This window comes from Meleagris gallopavo, chromosome 1 (genome assembly GCF_905368555.1).
Source record: "Meleagris gallopavo chromosome 1, MGAL_WU_HG_1.1, whole genome shotgun sequence".
Taxonomy (NCBI): Eukaryota; Metazoa; Chordata; class Aves; order Galliformes; family Phasianidae; genus Meleagris; species Meleagris gallopavo.
Genome location: NC_139404.1, coordinates 189840206 through 189857202, shown reverse-complemented (window position 1 = coordinate 189857202; position 16997 = coordinate 189840206). Strand labels below are relative to the sequence as shown.

At 40.1% G+C, this 16997-nt stretch overlaps 1 protein-coding gene across 7 annotated transcripts in view; it reads right to left on the bottom strand.

Annotated features, from left to right (window-relative positions):
• Nucleotides 1–16997, bottom strand: part of TENM4 (teneurin transmembrane protein 4) — a 594920-nt gene that overhangs the window by 326703 nt on the left and 251220 nt on the right. For all 7 annotated transcript variants that reach the window (XM_085216460.1, XM_085216463.1, XM_085216464.1 and 4 more), the window contains one exon: nucleotides 14542–14811. In XM_085216460.1, the coding sequence (XP_085072586.1) occupies nucleotides 14542–14811 (270 nt within the window). The remainder of the gene's footprint in view (nucleotides 1–14541; nucleotides 14812–16997) is intronic.

The window sequence follows — 16997 nt, the reverse complement described above, 5'->3', positions numbered from 1 at the left end:
ATTTCAGAACAGCTCCATCAGTAAATTTCCAATTGGAGAGGAGCTTGTATACACAGGAAGGAAGCAAACTCTATTGTCTCCCTCCTTCCTTGTAGCCCTTGTTTTACAGCCGAACAAGCAATAATGAGGCTGTAGATCTATGTCTTCTTCTTAGAATCCAAAAGGCTTTACAGAGTCTGTTGGATGAATTTCAATACCCTGATCAAGTCCAAGGAGGAAATAAACTCTTCCAGAAATTCTTCTTTGTATCTGGCTGCAGCTCAAAGGAACCTTATGGACCATCTGTCCCTCCTATCCTCTCAACCCCCACATGCCACCATCGATAAGACATCAATCTGTGAAGCAGCTCTGGGAGAAGTTTTTTACCTAGTTTCTCCAGGAAAACATCTGAGTGATTCCTCTGCAGAATCTGTCTGCTCTCTCTGTCTGCTGGGGAAAAGGAATATTGACATCTCACCATCTCTACTGTGGTCTGGACATTCTTCTCTTGATGGATGCAAGTGAATTTGCAAGAGCTTTAGACAAAGCCAAGAATGAATTAACCAAATCCAATTCAAGGAGGACAAGGAATAGCTTCTGAGACCACTGAAGGTTTAGAAAACATTACTTATGGTGAGAAAAACCAAAAGAAATGAACTTAAAGTTTAAGAATTCAGTTTATCACAATCTATGTCAATATTAATCTTTTGAGGTGCTGCTCAAGGTCAAGAAAAGATGCTAGCACTGAGAACATCTCTGGGATCACTTCCTGAATGTTTTCTTTTGGTGGGACAGTAATATGATGTTGAGATAAAAATGACTGGGGGCAGCATTTGTTTCAGTTTACTCTGTGGCTCTTCCTAAACGTTTCCAAATGAAGCCTCTGTTCAGAGGCGGTAACTCCATGGAGAAAAGCACTGATCTCTTCTCAAACATTCTTTTGGAAGGAGATTTTTTGCATAGTCGTGCAGTTTACAGACAGAAGTTAGTCTGAACTCTTCTGTATCACAGATGCTTTAACTCAGTTGCTCTGTCCCATTTGTTTGCCTTCCAACAGGACATCCACTCATGAGCTGAAAGACACCAAGAGCATCACACGGAGGTGCTGCTGTGTGCCTTGCTCACCCTGATCTTATGGCTCTTTATGGGGTTAACACTTCCAGGCTGTCACCCTGCTGCATTCAACAGCTTTCTACTTGGACAGCATTAGACATTAGTTTTTTTTAGTTGCTGCTGCTGTTAAAACGTGACACATTAATAACCAAATAAAGGCTTGGTACCTTCAACTTACATAAAGGGATAGGACTCTCCACTGAGGACTAACAGTAGTAGGAAGAAAGTTAATAATCCAAAAGTTATCTGGAAGCCAGCGTATTCACTGCCAGCGCACATGAAAGAAGATACCGTTGTGCCAATAAACATGACCCCCATAAATTAGAGTTATGAAAATATCCCATTCAGCCTAGATGGGAGCCATGGAAATTTTGCAAGTTGATCTGTTTTCTGCTTTTTCCATTCACAGCCCCAACAGAAAGAAAAGAAATTTTTCATGACTTGAGGGCAGGCAATGTACCAGAGGAAGGAGTTCTGTGCAGAAGGAATAGCAAAGACTCCCCTTAGGTGCCATGTTTCATGGACACTCAAAAGCCAAAAATATTCCAGTGGGGTGATCATTAATCTTTGGGAGGAAAAAGGAGAGCAGGTTTTCTCCTGCACTGTGCATCACAAGTCTGGTCTAAGGATTTAATTTACAAACACATATATTCTCTTTGCATAAATGTCTGCGTCACCCTTTATCTAAGTGCCCAAGTCAATGTCATGCAAAACTCAACGTTTTACACATATATAGATAGTCCTTTCTTTATAAACCAAACTTAAGATATGGTTAAAGACTGAAACTTGATTTACATGAAGGGCCCTGTTTTCTTGATAACTGCATCACGTGAAATTTCTCTATGCCCATTCCCTGTTCTTCAACTTACAGAGTGATGCCATGTCAAGTTTCCTACTCTTCTAACACCAGGGTGCAATGCCCAAGGTCATCACCTTGTCTCTCCTGGGAAATGGCTCAACATTAACACTCCTTTAGACTTTTACAAGAGGGCACAGCACTCATTTCATGGTCCTCTAGCTTAAGTTGGGACAACCCATCAATTTGGGAAACAAGCACCTTTAAGGAAACCTGAAAAATGCAACTTGCACTTGTGCCATGTTTACTTGTCATCTCTCCTAGAGCGAATGAGTTGTATTAAACACCAACAAGGAACAGAACCAGCTACAGGAAAAGTTTGCTTTATTGAGCATTAATAAAACTAATGGAGTATGTTTATGTAGCACCTTTCATTCCCAGTGATCAAGTGCTTTGCTAGCTTTAATCATTTCACCCATCACTGAACTGCAGACACCTCTGGGGTGGAACATTAACAGCTGCTTGGTAAAGCAGAGCAGCAAAACAGAGCAATTTAATGGAGGAGAAACACCTCGTCCAACTGCAGGTGCAAAGGGAGTTTTGTTAAGTGGAATGTAATTATCCAAAGCAGTGGTACCTAGGAGAGAGGGAGTCACTCCCTTAATACTCTAATATGGGGCTAGGGTTGCTTTTCCAGCCCCTGTGTTACTAGAGAATCAGCACCAGAGCCTGGCTCTGGGATTGCAGATGTGTCAATTTAATTACCCAATGAGGGCTCCCAAAAGAAATAAAACCATCCTGGAGACTGTGTGGGTTTCCAGATTTGCATTCTTGCAGATGAGGACTATTATTTGTCTATTTCAAACACCAAAACCAGAAGCAAGCAAAGAACATGGCTGGAGATGGAGAATTGGTACACCCAAGTCCTACAAGTAGCATAATGCTCTGTAGCTAACAAATCCACAAATAATGTAAGAGGGAGAAATCATTGTCCTTAAACTATTCATGGCAGAGTGACTTGATTTAAATTGTAATCATGGTCTAAATTAGCAAACAGAGAATCTTGATTTAAATAATCAGTTTTAATCTTGTTTTGCATTTGTGCTTTCCAGTTATTTTCTGTTAAAACTGGTTGATTCTCACTGATTGGTATAATTTGCTGCTCTTTTATGCTAAATCAAAGAATATCCTATATCTATACATATTTATTTCAGCAATTATATAGTTTAGCATGCATTTATTCAGATTTCTACTTTTTACAATCTTTATGAAGCGAAAATGGTGAACAACAGATTTCTTATTCAGTAGATGATTGCTGGATTTTTTTTCTGCTTTTTCTTCCCAATTATTTGGAATTCACGTCAAGCTGCATTTAAATGGCAACTAGAATTCAGTTATAATTTCACCCTCTCCTACCAGACTGTGATTAATAAAAGTGCTCAAACCTACTGGATATACAAGAGGAAAATAAGTCTTGCACAGAAAATTAATTGGAACTAACAAAAAGAGTGTGCTAGCTGGAACTGAGGAACATTTCCAAGAGAGCTCAGAAATGCTTTTTCCTGGCTGACAATGGTGACTTAAATATTTCCCAGGTGCTTTCATAGTCCATCTTCAGCCATTGACCATTTTTTTGACCCAAACTGGAGGGATTTTCTTTTGGGAAGTATTTCTGCTACTCTACCGTGGTGAAAATATGTGTGGGACAGCAGCATCCCAAGGGAGAGTAGCACAAGGAGGTGAGAAATCACACCTTGGTGACACTCTGTCCTTGAGATTTGTACCTTTTGGGGTACGAATCAGAGTCAGACAATGCAAAATGTTGCAGAGATGTGACCGTGGGGACAGTGGATCTCTACAAAGGTATGGGGAAAATGGCAGCCTGGGAGCTCTTAAACCAGCTGTCTCTCCAAACACAGTTTGCATTGTAATGTAGTATCTTGTCTCCAATTTCATTCATGCATCCTGTTCAACTGCTGTGAATTTCTCACCTCCCTGCATGCTCACTGAATGGATCTACTTGAATGATTTGAGGTGAGGAAAATCTCCTTTTCCAGTTGCAGAAGAAGCAATTTGTCAGGAGCTGATTTAGCACCTCTGTAGACGGGTGTTGGTGCTTGCCTAGATCAAGACTTTGACTTTCTTTGAAACTTTGGCAGCTAAGATATAGAGACTTGAAAGTGATTTGAGAATCATGGAATCATAGAGTCATAGAATGGTTTTGGTTGGAAGGGATCTCAAAGATTATCTAGCTCCAGATTCCTGCCATGGGCTGGTTGCCACCCAGCAGCTCAGGCTGCCCAGGACCCCATCCAACCTGGATTTGAACACCCTAAGGGATGGAGCACCCACAGCTCTCTGTGCAGCAGTGTCAGGGCCTCACCATCCTCTGACTTACAAGAAGGACTTACAAGTCTCTAAGTAATTATTCTGAATTTAAGCCTTAGTTTGAGAGAGACTGTCATAATTCCCAATTTCACTTTTAGCAGTTCCTCTTTTAAATGACTAAATGTGTATTTAAACTAAACTTAAAAAAAAAAAAAAAAAGATGTTTTTAATCTCCCAACTAGAAAACGACCAAACCAGGGCAGCAATCAAAGCCTGTGCTTCCAAATGCAGTGAAAAGGTGTCCCTTTGAGGAAGTGACTCTTCCCCAGTTTTGCCAGATTTGAAGTAGGTCATAGGAACCCTGCAGCCCTTCAGAGGTCATTAAATGCAGCAGTAAGAAGTGGGCTGCACTCATGGATAAGAGGCTTGAAAAGGTCTCGCCTGCAGAGAGAGAGCTGCAAGGGAAGGAAATAACAATTGTTGGATGCTGCGAGGGGAGATGGCACATTTCTGAGCCTGACTTGGTTTTCAGCAAGTTCCAAGAGCATAGGTAACCATTAGAGGACCTAGGAAGCTCTGGTGATCTCCTGGAGAGAATTTTTGCTCAATCTTGTTTGACACTCTCCATCTCACAGTCACACAATTTATCTCCCCGGCTTTTTATGAAGTGAAGCAGCATCAACAAAGCATGTATTTTTGCCTCCCTTGAAGATATTTGTTGCATGTTTGAAGGTGCCTATGCAAATATTTTAAGCACTTGAGTGCTGAGGATTCACTTAATATGTTACTGGTTAGAAGTGGAGTACCACTGCATTATTTGCTCCAGTACTGAGCAAATCAGTACTGATTAGAAAATCATGGAATGGCTTAGGTTGGAAGGGAACTTAAAGCCCATCCAGCTCCAATCCCTTGCCATGAGCTGGTTGCTATCAACAAGGTCAGGCTGCCCAGGGTCCATCCAACCTGGTCTTGAGCACCTCCAGGGATGGGGCACCTACAGCTTTCTGGGCATTCAGTTCCAGTGCCTCACAAAAATAACTGGGTTCAAAGAAAGTGAAAAAGGAAGTTTTGAAATAAGGAATTATGTTTCAGAAAGAGAAATGAAGTGATATAGCCAAGGACAAGCAATGTCTGTAGCAGAACCATAGGTTAGATCTGGACTGGCCTTCAGTGCCCACCCTAAAGCAGCCCTTCTCTGAGTCCTGTATTGTCTGCTGCCCAAATGTCATTGCATTATTTAGACACATATGGCAAAGACTTTTGACTAGGCCATAATAAAGTTATGTTTATAAAATATTTATTCTAGATGAACACCAGAGATGCATTATTAGTAAAGTCTTTTCACTATATGCGTGTTTCAAAACAATCTATGATGGGAAGAACCAAACAAAAGAACAACTTGCCTTAAGGCATTAAAGTTTTTAGGGGCAGTTCAAAGAAACACTGAAAATTTTTCAGAATTAGGGCAGTCTTGCATTTTCTATCACTGCCCTGGATTGAACAAAATGGAACTTTTTGCCTAACAGTTAATCAAAAGAGCCTCTGAGAAATAAAGAAATGAGATTTTAATGAACAAATTCTCATGACAGAAGTTGTGCTTTCCTTTATTTGGATCTCACTGTACACTTTCAGGTATGTGTAAAACCAAAATAAAGTGTTACTATTTCTTGCTCCATTCTGCTTATGGGTGCAGGTGTATCCCAGCTGAAGAGGCAAAACATGATACCCTGAGGGGTGCTTGAGGATACTGGATTAGATATGACCTAACACTGCATCCTGGGTCTAGAAGTACGTACAGTAGTCCAAAGGGGAATTCAGAGAAACAGGTATGAGCATCTGGAAATGCCAGGCTGGGAGAAAGTCTCCCAGCCTGGAAAGAAAGTGCTTTTTCTTCTGTGCAGAAAATAGTGTTGTATCTCTTCAGAGGGTGGAGATAGCATATTGACCTGTCCTGATCCACTGCAGCTTGGTGTGACCCCTGTGCACCTGGAATAGAGCAGAAAAGGGGGAAAAGGAAAGGGAGATCTTTGTCTCCCTTGTCCCTGCTCACCAACACGCTTAACTCTACAGGCTAAAGTTCCTTTGGCCACAGAGGTAGATGCCAGACCATACTAAGCCCTCAGCCTTCACTCTTTCCTTGTTTTGATTTATTTCTCCCTTTAGTTATTTGATTTTTTCCACCTTGTTTCTCCCTCATCCATCCCAGGGGGACTCAACTATTAGCTCAGGATGGAACAAGTGTTTCCTATCCCTGCAAGAAAAATCCTGCTCCAAATACACATCAAGATGCAGGTCCAACTTGCCCCAAGCATTGATGCTCACACCAGCTCTGACAGCCTTTGGTATCCTGACCATATATCTCCCTTCCCCACTGGCACTGGCACACAAACCCCACCTCAAACCCAAGTATTTTTATTTAAAGAGCAGTGAGTCACTACTACTACTACTAGCTATATTCCGCCTAGAGTGTTTCACACCAAAAGGAGTTATTTGCAGCACTCAGAAGTAGTATTAAAAAGCTCACATTTACTTGGCAGCTGATCAGCAGTGTTACTAAATGCAATTATTTTCCATAAAAAATTATATATCTCCATGACAAAGCAGTTTCAACTGGTGAATAAAAGGACAAAAATTAACAGTGTAATTGAAAAGAACAGTAAATTCTTACCTACTAATGCTGATTCTACCCAGCATCTCCCCCAGTATCCAGGCTATGAATGAGTTTACAGAGTTTGGGCCTTATTCTCTTGCTTAATGGCCTCACCATCATCATCATAGCATGAAACCTATACAATAACCCATATTCAGCTGCAGTTCACTACAGCAGAATACTACTGTGGAGGGTTTTAATGTCAGCATCTGTTCATGTGCAATACAGAAAATACAATATACATCTGACATATCATATGGAAACAAAAATTAAATACATTGAAAGCCTTCTTTTTCTGTAAAGGCCAACAGGCCAGTGAGGACACAAATTAGTCTTAGAAATTAGTGGGAATCCTTTCACTGAGAAACAAAATGAAGATACTATTCAGTAATGTAGCAGTTTGATTATTAAACTCAGATTAATCTCATGTACCTTCATCCTCTAAATCGGGAGCATGGATGCAGTTGGCACAATCTCAGGTCCCAGAGTGAGCTCAGTGGTACCAAAAGGAGCTTCAACCTTCAGTGAGTTGCATACTGCCTGAGAGACAATGACATCCATTTCTTTCCTAATTTAAAAGGCTTTTTTACACTCAGTGGCCAGGGTTGAGTTGAAAATGGAGGGATATGAAGGGTTTGTTGCCTTAAACCTAACCAATATATCATCCCATCAGGATAAAAGTCTCTGAGACTCTTGTGAAGTGAGAAGGTACCTCACCTTTTCACTTTCAAGAAGCATCTAGGGTCTAATGTCTGGAAAAAAAAAAAAACACAAAAGAGGACAGAAAATGAGAGACATTAGGAATCCATCATCAAGGATGACAGCAGTTAGAAAGTTGGACCACAAGAAAGGAGGATGTAACAGCCTTCAAGGGAGACATTTTTCACCAGAGAATGTTGCATTTCGGATGGTCGTGTAGCAAAAGACTCCTTTTTAGGACTAATACTCTTCATAGGAATATTACTACCTTTATGGTTGGAGGGCCCAAAGGCAGATTCCTTCCCCTGACCTTCACACTTCAAGTGATCATTAAGTCTCTGAGTACCTCTATAAAGCAGCTTCAATTGCAATCAAGCTGCAATATACAAGCAATCCTAATCTAATATCAAAAAGTAAAGTAAGAGTGTAAAAATTTCCAGTAACTGAAACAGGGAAGAGGATTAGTGAAAATCCCTTTCTGGACCTGCTGCTCATTTCTGTAATTTTCTCTGTCTTCTACAACTCATGATGGATATTCAGACTTAAAGGTTCCGGCTAATTATTATTTCAAGTTGAAGCATCTTGTTAATATTAAGGTTACAACTGATAGGAGGCAAGTGAAAGATGACAGCCAGCAGATGCTTGATCTTGAACTGGAAATTCTAATTTATTCTTGTCTTCTTCAACTCAAAAAGCGTAAAGGAAACTTAAGAAAATAGAGCTCATAGCACATTTCTTTAATAAAATTTATCTATTTTGAAAAAGGATTTTTTTTAAGTCTCTTTTCTAAACTCTCCAGAGACTGAGTATCATATTTATGCCTACACGTTTTGCAGAAGAAGCAGGTCTGAAGCATACACTCATTTACTGAAAGTACTTTATAATGCACTATTTAATTCAAAGGGAAAAAAAAAAAAGAAGTTGCTGCAACCACGGTAACAATATTAACAATGGAGTGTATGGAGTCTGAAAGGAAATTACTCAGCAAAACATGGCAATAAAAAGTCACCATGGATTATCAACTAGAATATTAACAAATAATTTGTAATGCTAAGATTACACAGGGATTGTGGCACTGCTAATTGCACTGATTTATTGAACTGTAGTTTGAGCCAGTAGTTTGGGTCAACATGGTTTGGGAAACAGGGAAGTGAATGCAAAGAAGACTGAGTAAAAATCTTTCCTGTGCAGAGGTTCATAACTATCTAGGAACACCTTGCAAGACCACTGGTGGATACATTAGGTAGACACATTACAGATAACATATGAGGATGTGTTCCAGGCAACCAAAGAGAACAAGAGAAATACTCAGAAATAATTACCATTTGCCTAATGTTCCACTAGGTATTGTAAAAAAAAAAGAGAAAATACCTGGAAAAAACTGATGAAATTCAGGAGTATGTCGCTTGATAATCAGAATTTAATAAGTAAAAATGAATGCAAAAAACCTGGTGGTGAACAGCATATTGCAGTGTGTTTAAACAATACATTTACAGCTTGCTTGTACTAAGTCTGAGAAGGATTTTCAAGGGCTTTGGTGAGGTCTGTATCAGATGCAACTGAATAAGTGGAATAATTACTTAGACTTCTTAACTACCCAGGAGAAATAAAATTATATAGTTTCTTTGGTGTTCCTTGCTTGAAGAACTTGTCTTGAACTATTTCCTGCTATAATGTATCCCTGTGTTTCTAAATATCTTATACGAGCATTCATTTCTATCAAGTCCTAATTTCCTATGCAGTTTCTTATGCAGCAATAATGGCTTTAGCAATGTGGAATCAGAAAGTGTGGTGGTTACTGCAAGAAATGCTCTTTAAATCATGTATTATGTCAATTAAATGGCTAAGAGTTGGGTCTGTGATGGTAGAACAGGCAGAGCTATCATGTGAGCTTTCCAGCTCCTGATTGCTAGTGCATTTCAGTTTTACGAAAGCATATGATAATTTTTAGATAGGCAATTTATCTGATGGGAAAGCAAAAATTAACTATAACGTATTCACTACCTTTCTAGTCATGCTGTTGAGCTTGGAGAGCGGGTTTGGATATGGGGCTGACTGTTTTCTTGACGGTTTTAAAGCTCATTTAAATGCACCCCAGAACAGCAGTGACTAAAAGAAAAATTATTTCTCTCTGTAGGATGTGGGTCCAGCAAAGTAAAATGAATTGGTACTCTTAATCTTGTCACCAAGTGAGTAAGTGTTTGAATTGCTATACCCACCATACAACTTCTGGTACTGACTGGTGATTTCAGAGGTAACGCCAAAGACAAATGGACTTGGAGATTAAACTGCTCTTACTAAACAGAGGCAACCAACAGATGAGTGGCAGAAGTGTTGGGGCTGATTGTTCTTACATCCAGATCATGGGAGTTTTGAGTTCCAGCAATGCCTTTCTCACTCTTTCTTTCTACACAAGTAGAACTGTTAGCAGGAACACATTCTTTTAATTACTAAGGTGGAAAGGTGGACACACACGGCACGACTTAGCAGTGACTGTCTTGCAGCTTAATTTTGGCTTCCGCGGCTGTTAGATCTGGAATTTTAGTTTACTAGAAATTACTGAAATTCAGTTTATTAGTTTATAAGTCTACTTATCTCTCAATCTCCTAGATAAGAAAATTCCATGCTCCAGCAGCACTTCTGCAATGACTTCTTTACACAATCTATCACAGCTGAGTAGTTGGTTCTGTATTGTTTCCAGCTCGGTCAAACTGTCTTGAGCCACCTGATGTTACTCATCCTGCCTGTGAGATCCTTCTTCCTTCTTGATACTGCCCACATTCTTTCCAAAAGGAGATGAGGACGAGAAACTTCAGCTTCACTCTGTGCGTGTACAGGACATTAATCACTCCTAACTGGTCCTGCTAATGAAGAAATACTCCCCCTCTCTCTTACTCCTTCTCACATTTAACCAGCTAAGTACCTTAGTGGAAATTAGTGCTAAACTCGGGTTAAAACTGAAATGAATACTTAGTTCACCTCAGCTTCCATGGAATAGCTAAGAATTAAGCTCAACTCCACTTTCACAAAGAGGAGTGTTTAAAATATGGTTGTACTGGTGATTCGGAAGCAGATGTGCTGAATAAACCACTTAGCTCTTTATTACATTGAAGTGAGACACAAAAGTATTAGTTTTTGGTTTGGTTTTGGTATGTAGAAGATATTCTACATGGGAATGCCAACATTTTTTTGCTCACCTCTCATGTTCAAACCCATCAGGTGACTCTTAGCATGATTCATAAGAGTTTGAGTAGATGTAGAGTAGGACCTTCCTTATAGAGTAGTGGGAGATATTCACAGCCTTTGTCACAGGTACTTACCCACAAAAGCCAACCATCTATGCATCTGTTAGGAGTACCCTAGACAGTAAAAAAGCCTGAAGTTCTCAAAACCCAATCTGAACTGTTCCGCATAGCTTTCAAATCAAAGAAATCTCAGCAATGCTACAAACTATTGAAAATGGAGAAAGTGATGTCGAAGAGGCCAGCAGGTACAACCATTCTGACTGAGGCAGCATCCAATCTAGACCACTGCCTGCTATTTCTCTTGTTTACACTTCAAAACTTCTAAAATTGGGAGTTTCCAGACTTTTTTAACTGTCTTTTCCAGTGCCTACTACCGACAATTTACAAGGAGAGGAGGATCACAGTAGCTTTGTTCAGTTCAAAGAGATGGCTAAAGGGAGATGTAGTTGATATCTTTTAACTATTTTAGGTGTGAGGATATACAGAAGACAGAACCAGACTGCTCTTGAACGTGCATGGTGAGCAGATAAGAGTTGTAGCAGTAGAAATTGTGAGTACCTCCAAGGAGAAGAGTTGTTCACAATGACAGTGATCAGCACCAAAACTGACACAGGGGCTGTGGACTCTCCAGCCTGGCAGATACTCAATTGCTACTAGTTAAGGCACAAAACAATCTGATCTAACCTTCAAGTTAGCCCTACTTTAAGCTGAAAATAGCTGGATCAGGGACTAGTAGTGGTGACTTCCAACAAAAATTATTCTGTGGCTCTGTATTTTTGTGATGATGACTCTGTGATTAGAAATATTTTGGCTTTGGCTGAATTGCTGCAAAATAAGTCAATTTCAGGAAGACAATTACTGTGTTCTCATTAACTGTGTTCTTCTCTATATTAAAGATCTGCTAGCTCAGTGCAAAGGCTGTTCAGGGTTATCTAAGGTAATGCTGGTGAAGTCAATGTCAGGCAAAGATCCAATGACCACCTCAGGAACTTCTTTTGTTTGTCTTGTGGAGAAAGTGCAATCTAATATAACAGAAAGTATTCTCCAGAATTCTTTTCCAGACATTCAGTGATGCATTATGCTGGAGGAGACATAGAGAGGTCTCTTCCATTACCTTTTTCTGCCAAATGAGGAGTCATATTGAGCAAAAAGCATTGGCCGTCTGAGGAGAGGCTATCAGGGCTGTTTGGTTGTGGAGGAACTGATGTGTTAAAACACAGGCCTACTTTACTGAAAACAAACTCATAACTTAGTAAAAGTATTCAACCTCCTGGACAGCCTTGGGATAGTTTAGATAAAACATCACATGTTTTTTCATGCCACCTGCCTGTGCAAGTGATTTATGGACTGCAATATGCCATGGAACCAGATGGCTTCATTGGTTTCCTTAAAGACAGGGGTGGATTGTGGCTGAACTTACTGAACAGAGTATCTCTTCCTTCAAGGTATCATCACTCCTCAAAGAAACCTGCAAAAGCTGAGGGAGTTGGACCTCTTATTTTCTAAGAATAAAATGAATATCTCGGTAGAATTGTGGTTTGACAGCTTTGGATTTAGAAGCATCAGAAGTAAATTCTGATTATTTATTTTGGATAAATAATGAACAACGTAAAAATTGCTGACGTTAACCTTCACTGGAAAAGTTGGTTTAATGGGCCCCGTAAAATCTTCTATTGATGGCAGGTTCATAAAGCTCCTTATTGACTTCAGCTAAAGGCTATAACTTCTATCAATACTGTCAACAATTAATATTGACTAATAAAGGTATCCTGAAAACTGAGTCATAGCATTATGTTACTTTATGCTGCCATTAGCAAAATTTCATGTCATCTTGAAAACATTCCTCCTATAAATCTAGGATTTCTTAATACAGCCTACGTGATCACTAACTCTGGAGGGCCCAGAGGAACACTGCTCCTGTGCAACGTGATATAGTCTTTCTCATACAAAACACACAATATCTGAAACGCAAATGCGTTGCATCCTAAGAAACAAGAAACTTCTGTATTTGTGCAGCACTTATAATCCTGCAAGCATGTTCTCCACCTTGCTGTCTTTACTTTTCTAACTGCAGTGAAAAGGTGATTCAACAAATGGTTAGCATGTCATCAAATATAAGGGAAGAAGAATTGGAGGTTGTCTGACTCCTGACATGAGTAATACTTTCTCTGTTATTAGTTTCAGTAAAGCCTTTCAAAGCATGTGCTGTTGCTAATGTGTTGCTGCTAATATAATTTCATTTTCATTTGTAAGTGATCTGTAGGTACAAAGTTGCATTTGAACATACAGAGATAGCGTTACAGAAACTGGTGAAAAAGGCTCTGTCAGCTAATTCAATTCTCCTCTCTTAACGAGGAAAAAGAAAATTAAAATTCCGTGCTTCGTACTTAGTTTTTGTTTGTTTGTTTGTTTGTTTTTTGTTTGTTTTTTGTTTGTTTTTTTTTTTTAGGCATGGAAAGAAGGATGTATGGAACAGGATCATGGCTGCACACACCGCCATAAAAAGCACAGGAGAGTGACATGCATAAGTGAAAACAAAGTGTAATTGCAAGGTGTTTGCTTTGTTTTTTTAAGTCGTTTCTTGGGAGTGTACAAATTCTAATTGACTCTCATAATCTCTTTTTTTTTTTATTGAAACACAAGGCTAGGAAGTAAAATATTAAACTCTGGCACTGCATATCTGCCTGTTCTGATGGGTGAAACCCCATAGGATGCTACACTAACAAACGTAAAAAAATATTTTAAGGATAACTTAAAAAAAAGTTCTGCACATCCTTTAAAGAGAAGGTCGTTTATCTTTGAACTTTGCCTAATACATCATTTTCACTGAACAGAAACTTAATAAGCTTCTACTGTAATTTTGTTGGAGTTAAACATAAAATCATGTGGGTGGTGTATGTCTCACTGTGTCATGGCTTCCCAAGGAAAAGTTATCATCATTTGTCACTGTAATACTGTGGCAAAAAGCATAAAGAGAACAAGCCATGCAGTCATTTCACATCAGCTTTCAGCGCTGAGCTTAAGCTCCTGATGACTTGGCTATATTAAGAAGCAGGCTGTGCCATAATTGAATTAAAGGTGCAGAGGCTTATATGGTTGTGTGAACCCCCGGGTCACACTGCAATTGAATCAAAATCCTCTCTCCTACCTACTCTGCCTGGCAGAACTGCTGACCAAAAGGTTCGCGGAACCTACAAAAGGCATGCAGGAGTCCCTTCAGCTGGGGATGCAAAGTTATCGAGATAAAAAATCCGTGACCTTCAGCTTTTATTTCTCATGAAGAAAAAAGCTTCTAAAAATATTTCACCGCCGTTTTCCTTCAGAGAGCAGTCAGCCAATTTACATAAATGAAACGGCTCCTGTCAAGGAATCAGCAAGGAAAAGAAGGAAATTATCTGCCCCAAAAATCTGTAGCAAAGATAAGAGCATCATTGGCCAGGGGAGGGGAGATTTAAATGCTTTTTGTCTGAAAGGTCGCTACAGAAAGCAGAGAAAGTATTACAGCTGCTTAATGATCTCTGTCGCTGTGATAAATAAGTAGGAGCTTCTCCAGTAGTTTATTAACAAACACTCTGTAGGACAGTACAAAAGGCCGTGACATGGGGCTATTAGAAGAGCATTTTCACTGAGTCTGATAAAAAAAATACAACTAAGGAAGATTAAGGTGGAGTGCAAGAAGAAGCACTGCTGGTAGAGCTTGCGGCTGCATTGCATGCGCTGCCATCACTTACCGGTTTCGGTATTCTCGTGCTCTGTGTCGGTGAGGGTGAGGTTGGAGTTGGCCCGGCTGGACAAGCAGGAGCTGCGTCCGGATTTGGTGTTGCGTCCCCAAAGCCTCACGGGGTGCTCAGGTGACATGACCACATCCGCCTCCGTGTCGGCATCTGAGCCAGCGCTGATGGAATAGCCGCAGTGAGGCAGCCCAATATCAGTCCGGTACAAAGTCCCATGAGTGGGCGTCACGTCTTCAAGACCCAGCTCCCGCAAAGAGAAGTTGGCTCCTGGAATCATAGAATCATAGAAAGATTTGGGTTGGAAGGGATCTCAAGGATCATCGAGTTCCAATATTCCTGCCACAGGCAGTGCTGCCAAGTGCTAGGTCAAGTAATAGACCAAGTTGTCCAGGGCCCAATCCTACTTGGCCTTGAACACCTCTCAGTGAAAAATGTCCTCCTGACATCTAATCTATACTTTCCCTCCTTTAGTTTAAAACCATTCCCCCTTGTGCTATCACTTGTAAAAAGTTTATTTCCCTTCTGTTTTTAATCTCCCTTTAAATATTGGAGGACTGTAATGAGATCTCTCCACAGCCTCCTCTTCTCAAGACTGAACAAACCCTTCTCCTTCAGCCTGTCTTCATAGGAGAGGTGCTCCAGCTCTCCGATCACCTTGGCAGCCCTCCTCTGGGAGAAATTCTGCAGAGCGGTTATTCTTTAGTAGGGGATAGTTTTATCAAGTATGTGTCAGTGGTGAAACCATTAATCTCCTGTCTTCAAATGTGACCCTGCTTCTTCCTGAGTCCTAGCATCACACTGGAAGTCCACCTGTTTTGTTGTGATGGCTAACTATGCCAAGACCAAAAAGCAGCTGAATTCCTGCCACTAAAGCCTTGTCCTTGACAAAAATTCAAGTCTTACTTAATAAAATTATCATGTTTGAAAGTAAAAGGATGGAGAGATTGTGGAATTCTTTAGAAGAATGAGAAAGTAAACTTTGGAGTAAGTCAAACTGGGGAATGCAATAACTAAAAGCCCTACTGTACACCTCGCAACTCTTCTAGTGTAGGAAATTTGAATGAGTTTTACTCCTTAAATTCACTGAAATTACTTACTGGGTATTTGAATTTCTTTTGGCAAGCTCACTTTCCCCTTGCTGACCACTCACAACTTGACTAAATTTAGCCATTCATTCTTACAGAGACACAGCAGAGATTGTTCGGCTGCAAATAGATACAATTGTTCAGCTGACTAAAAACACAACCTCAAAAATAACTCCTGAGTTCATGTTTAGTTACATGCTGAGCTTTATAATCAGACCAAATTGATGTGAAAGACTCTTCAAATATTAGCACACTTTGTTCGAAAACTTATATGAGGAAGCTGAGCAGAGCAATTAGTGGCTCCATTTTAATCCACATTTGTTTATTAACGTACACTTTTATTTTGCAGTCCTGAATGCCTCTAAAGGATTTTGGCTACCTGTGAAAGTCTTGATCTGCACATTGTGTTTATATTGCACAATAAGCCTCACTCATGTTATGCCTCGATCAGATGGATTAAGGAACTTTATCTATAGCCAGTAGGAGGCATCAGGCCCTGGATTGTGGCCAAGTACCAACACCAGTGATCAAAATCAGTCTAGCTGGCTTCCTCCCGTTATTTCAATAAATTAATCCCCTCCAATCAAAAGAGATATGGAGCCCAACCTGCCAAGTTTATGCACAGGCTCCAGACTCAGTTTTAGAGCGGCGTTTGCAGTTCAGACATGTTTCTACAAGCTGAGTCCCAATGGATAATCACCAGGAATGTTCAGTTCCCAATCTAACTTGGAACAGCAATGTTCTTATCTATTCATTACTGAAATTCGTTCATCATGTCTGGACCTCAGTCTCAAGGTTGTATCCAAAAGTGAGTTACGTGTCTCTCTTTACTCAAAACCACACAAGCATGTGGTTCTCCTTGTGTTTGTTTTGTTATGATGGAAAACATGCATCCAATAGAAACAGTCAGATTTCTGCTTTTCAAGAGTCTGGTTTCATGCTTGTGGGAACAATCTGCCTTGTTCCTGTGCCCTGCTGCATAGGGAAGGGCTCACATAACAGCACAGATGCCCTTAATGATCACTTTGCCCCAATTAACCATTATTTTAGTATGCATTTTTGTTCTGTTGACTTTGCAGCTCATAGAAAAGAGAGAGGAGATGTTTAAATGCAAAGTGAATAATGGGACTGGGCAACATTTCCACATAAAGTTTAGAGAAGGAACTGTATCACATCAGGAGGAAATGACCGTGGTTCAGCTGGTGATGGATCTACTTCTGATAACACTTAAACTATTTAAAATATTCATGAACTTCACACCTTCTTAATTGAGCAAAAAGGACTAAAGCTTTCAGACAGAGCAGACAGATAAGGTTGCTTGGGGCTCACACATCCATTCAAATCTGGAGCTTGGCTTGGGGAGCACAA